The sequence below is a fragment of the Gobio gobio genome (genome assembly GCF_949357685.1).
Source record: "Gobio gobio genome assembly, chromosome: 17".
NCBI lineage: Eukaryota > Metazoa > Chordata > Actinopteri > Cypriniformes > Gobionidae > Gobio > Gobio gobio.
In genome coordinates this window covers 16297064-16301015 of record NC_137110.1, presented here as the reverse complement: position 1 = coordinate 16301015, position 3952 = coordinate 16297064, and the positions used below count along the sequence as shown (strand labels likewise).

The following is a 3952-nucleotide window of genomic DNA, read 5'->3' as shown; positions in this document are numbered from 1 at the left end:
AGAATCCCTTTCTATGGAACATTTTATTCAACAAGACCTGACTCTTTTATGAACTATCAGCAGAAGTAAACAGAACAAAAAATTATTAAAATTGCATGTGGATTTTCAGTGTTCTGGGAAAAGAGAGCAACGGCTCCGATCAGCAAAACAAGACACATATTTGCTACTTAAATGTGAAGTGTGTAATTTCTGCTTTTTTGGAGACACCAAGCACACTTGCAAAGAAGCAAACAGGTTTCCTAAACACTCCACTCATATGCCGTTATTATACTCTGTGTAACAAATAAATAAATAAAAAAATCTTCAGGTCTTTAAGCTTCAAAATCTATTAAATGACAAAAAAAATCATGATTCAAAAGTAATTTTCTATTCATGAAGAAATCGTTGCGATTCGTGAACAAAATGTTCAGTCTAATTTGTGAACTGAATCATTGACAAGAACCAGTTCAGATTGATTTGTTTACTGATCCGTTCAATCTGTTTCAATGATCTCGTTACAGGTCACTGAAGGGAACAGATTTTGACCTGTTACCAAAGATATGGCTTCAGAAGACATGACATATTGCACAAATGTCATCATTTAAATCATTATTGGAGTCTACCAGCCATGAACATTATGAACTTTGTAATATGAACAAGAGCTACATATAGATGCTTTAAAATTCTCCTTTGTGTTCCACAAAAAAATAATATAGCACACAGTTTTGAATGGCATCAGGGTGATTTAATAGGGACAGATTCACATTTATATTGGTCTCGATTATTTGATAAAGGGTGGGTTGGGCACAGACGTTGTTTGAAATCAGATTATATTGTTCTTGGGATGTTTGCTGTGTGCTATTGTCCACTCCCCTTTATAATCTGTTGATTTCTTTTGTACTGATTTACTCAACAGAGTGTCCATGTGCAATTCTTAGTTCTACTGATAATATGTGATGTTGGATGGCATACAGTATAATCCTCATGGACAGATGAGACGCAGCATGTTGAACTGAGGGTCAGAAGGGCACTGATGCATGCCGATCGAGTGTTGAGATTAGGCCAGTGTCCAGTTGTAATTACAATGGTAATTCCACTCTCCAGATGGATGCTTTTACAAGCGAGTACATCAAGGACGGTCCACATGTGTCTGAGAGTTGACGGCTTTGCGGAGGCTGAGGAAATCGGCTTACGTTAAATTGGGGGGGGGGGGTATCATCAGTCTATTGCGTCTCCAGCCTTTGACTTCAGCGTTAATGCCTGGAGATCATACTTTAATGCTGTTGTCCCCTGCTTTTGACTTTGCCATAATGTTTAAAGACTCGCACTTTAATACCACTTCGATGAAGCTGGTATCGTGCCTGCCATGCTCCTCAGCGGGAGAACATCGAGACCCCTGCTGTTCAGAATCGAATTCCACACACATTCACAAGCAGGCATAAACAAATGCACTGCAGAAGGGGAAATAAAGTGGAACTGCTCAGAGCTCATCATTTGATAGAGAGAAACAAAGATGAATTGGGAATGAAACCTAGGAAGATGCTGGGTTATGTTGAGGGACGAGCTTTCATTGGGACACAAGAATATCTGTTTTCCAGTCTTTCGTAAAGAAAAATCTAAAAATCTTGTTTTTTTCAGTGTAGCAGTGTGGGATTTTCAGACTTTCTAAGATTCAATTCTCATCTTGGTAGGAACTTTCATGTAGAGACTCCGAATATGAATTCTCACTGGGCTTTATTTCACAGGTTGGGCTTCCCCATGATGCTGATGACCTGCACAATAGGCATGTGCTACCTTCTCGCAACTCACATCGGCCTTGGCTGGAATACATAAACGTTTCCTCTACATGGGGAGCCAGAAAGACTTTTGGCGTGTCTTCAGGTTTGTGTTTGAGTGTGGAATGCGTGTCTGTTCTTCTTGGATGGATCCTTGAAGACTTGCTTTCGTAGACCTTGTTCATCCTGAGAGACTAAGCTTTACATGCAGGAGAGGCACAGAGAAGATAAACCATGGGAACATCGGATCATATGCTGTATTCTTACAGGTGTATCACACTGCTATGGTGCTACTGCTGTTTTGTGATCATTTTTGGAATACCTGTTTATATTTGCTCAAAAAAACAATAACAACCCAGGAGATTCCTTTTTTTAATGCAGATATCTGCTTATTTATTGATGCACAGTTTGGATTGCAACGTTTTATTTTTGAGACATTTTTGAAAGGGATCTTCTGTGGCACACAATTGTTGAAATTTTGAAATTCTAACTATTTAGAATTCCTAAAATTAATTAATGAAATCATTTGCATTTGGCATATTCAATGTCTAAAATAATTGTATGCATGCACTTAAAAAAATAAGACCCATCACAGTCTGCAATGAATTAGATATTATCTAATTCACAAAACTGTTTCATCTTTTTTGTGACCTCACCTTATAATCAGTTTTTGTGTTGTAAATAATTGTAACCACAGTTACAATATAATACATTATAATGTTTACTGTACCTATTAGTTGTTATACCTTTTATTTAACACAAATAATGTGTTTAAGGCAATTTAAACATGAATATGCAAGTACTAACTGTGGTTACAGTTATTTACAGTATGAATGTGAAAAAACGTTATAAAATTGAAGACCTCTATTATGCATTGTGGGTACAGGACATATAGAAAGTATTACTGTTATGGGTGTTGCCAGGCTTTTTGTGTTCAGTCACTCTTTGCAACAAGAAAATCTGATTGCATGCCAGAGAGTTTATGCAATCAGTGATGCATTAGATGGCCTGTGTTTTAATCAGCGCACACCATTTTTTAATTTGGCCATTTCTGCACTGACCTAATTAATCATTTCTATCACAATCCACTACAGAACTACCAACTATATGAAGAATTAAATGTGTAAGTACTTCAAGTAAATTAATGGCAAATTTGTCCAGTTATCTCTATATTAACCCAGAGATGTTTTTAAGCAGCTTACAAAATACCATCATATAAGATAGGGCCTTACTGAAACCCTCTATTAATGTATTAATTTATTGTGAATAAATAATAATCTGTAAATTGTAACTTCACATGAATGTATTTGATTTTTAACTGATCACTGATTTGATTTAACTGATACCGTATTGCCATTTACCTGTAGAGATCATATTTGAAGATAGTCATGTTTAAATAATATAACCGCCCATGTTTCTTAATAACTCATGTTTCCCCTGGTGGATAATTCTTTCTTTTACCCCCATTATGAACACTTGCTGAAAAACTGTAAAGGATGATCAGTTGGTTGCTTGTCTGTACATATGTTCTGTGACTGGGACTAACAACCATAAAGTAAAAAGAACCATCAAACGTTCACTTGAGAATTTGATTCAGTGGCTTTTAGAATATTTCATGCACCAGCTACATATGCAAATGTCGGATCATATCAGAAAAAACACCTGCGTGTACTAAAATTCTTTATTCCCAGCGTCTCAATCATGCCATGGGAAGAAACAATGAATCTCACAACAGCTATCAGTTTGAAAGGGGAAAGATAAGAAATGTTATATATGTTTATATCATATATATTTATATTTATACAAAAGTTCTTTCTGGTTCTCGAGAGCCTTTTCCAGCTGTGCGATATTCCCTCAGTTTGTTCAGGCTGATTTTTTTTCTTATTGTTTTGTGAAGTGACATTACAAGGTGAAATTAAATAAATAAAAAACAAAAATGCGTCTTGTGCGTGACCATGACAACAGCAATAATTAGGCTGTGCCAAAATATAGAATTTGCTGGATTAACAGACAAAGCCAGACGGCAACACAGTAGGCAGGAGGTCTGAGGAGTATGATTATCGGCCATCCAGTAGTGCTGCAGAGAGCAAGAGGGTTGCCCTGGAGGAAGAAAAACGGGCAAGGCTGAGACCTGCATCAAAACAAAGGAAGCAGGCCCTTGAAATTCTGGTGGCTAAATGTCAGAAGAAATAGGGTTA

The 3952-nt window shown here is 36.7% G+C and overlaps 1 protein-coding gene across 1 annotated transcript in view; it reads left to right on the top strand.

Annotated features, from left to right (window-relative positions):
• oca2 (oculocutaneous albinism II) overlaps positions 1–3671 on the top strand; it is a 120740-nt gene extending 117069 nt beyond the window's left edge. The window contains exon 24 of the mRNA XM_079840354.1: positions 1725–3671. Coding sequence (XP_079696480.1) covers positions 1725–1812 — 88 coding nt within the window. The 3' untranslated portion in view covers positions 1813–3671. The remainder of the gene's footprint in view (positions 1–1724) is intronic.
• The last annotated feature ends 281 nt before the right edge of the window (positions 3672–3952 follow it).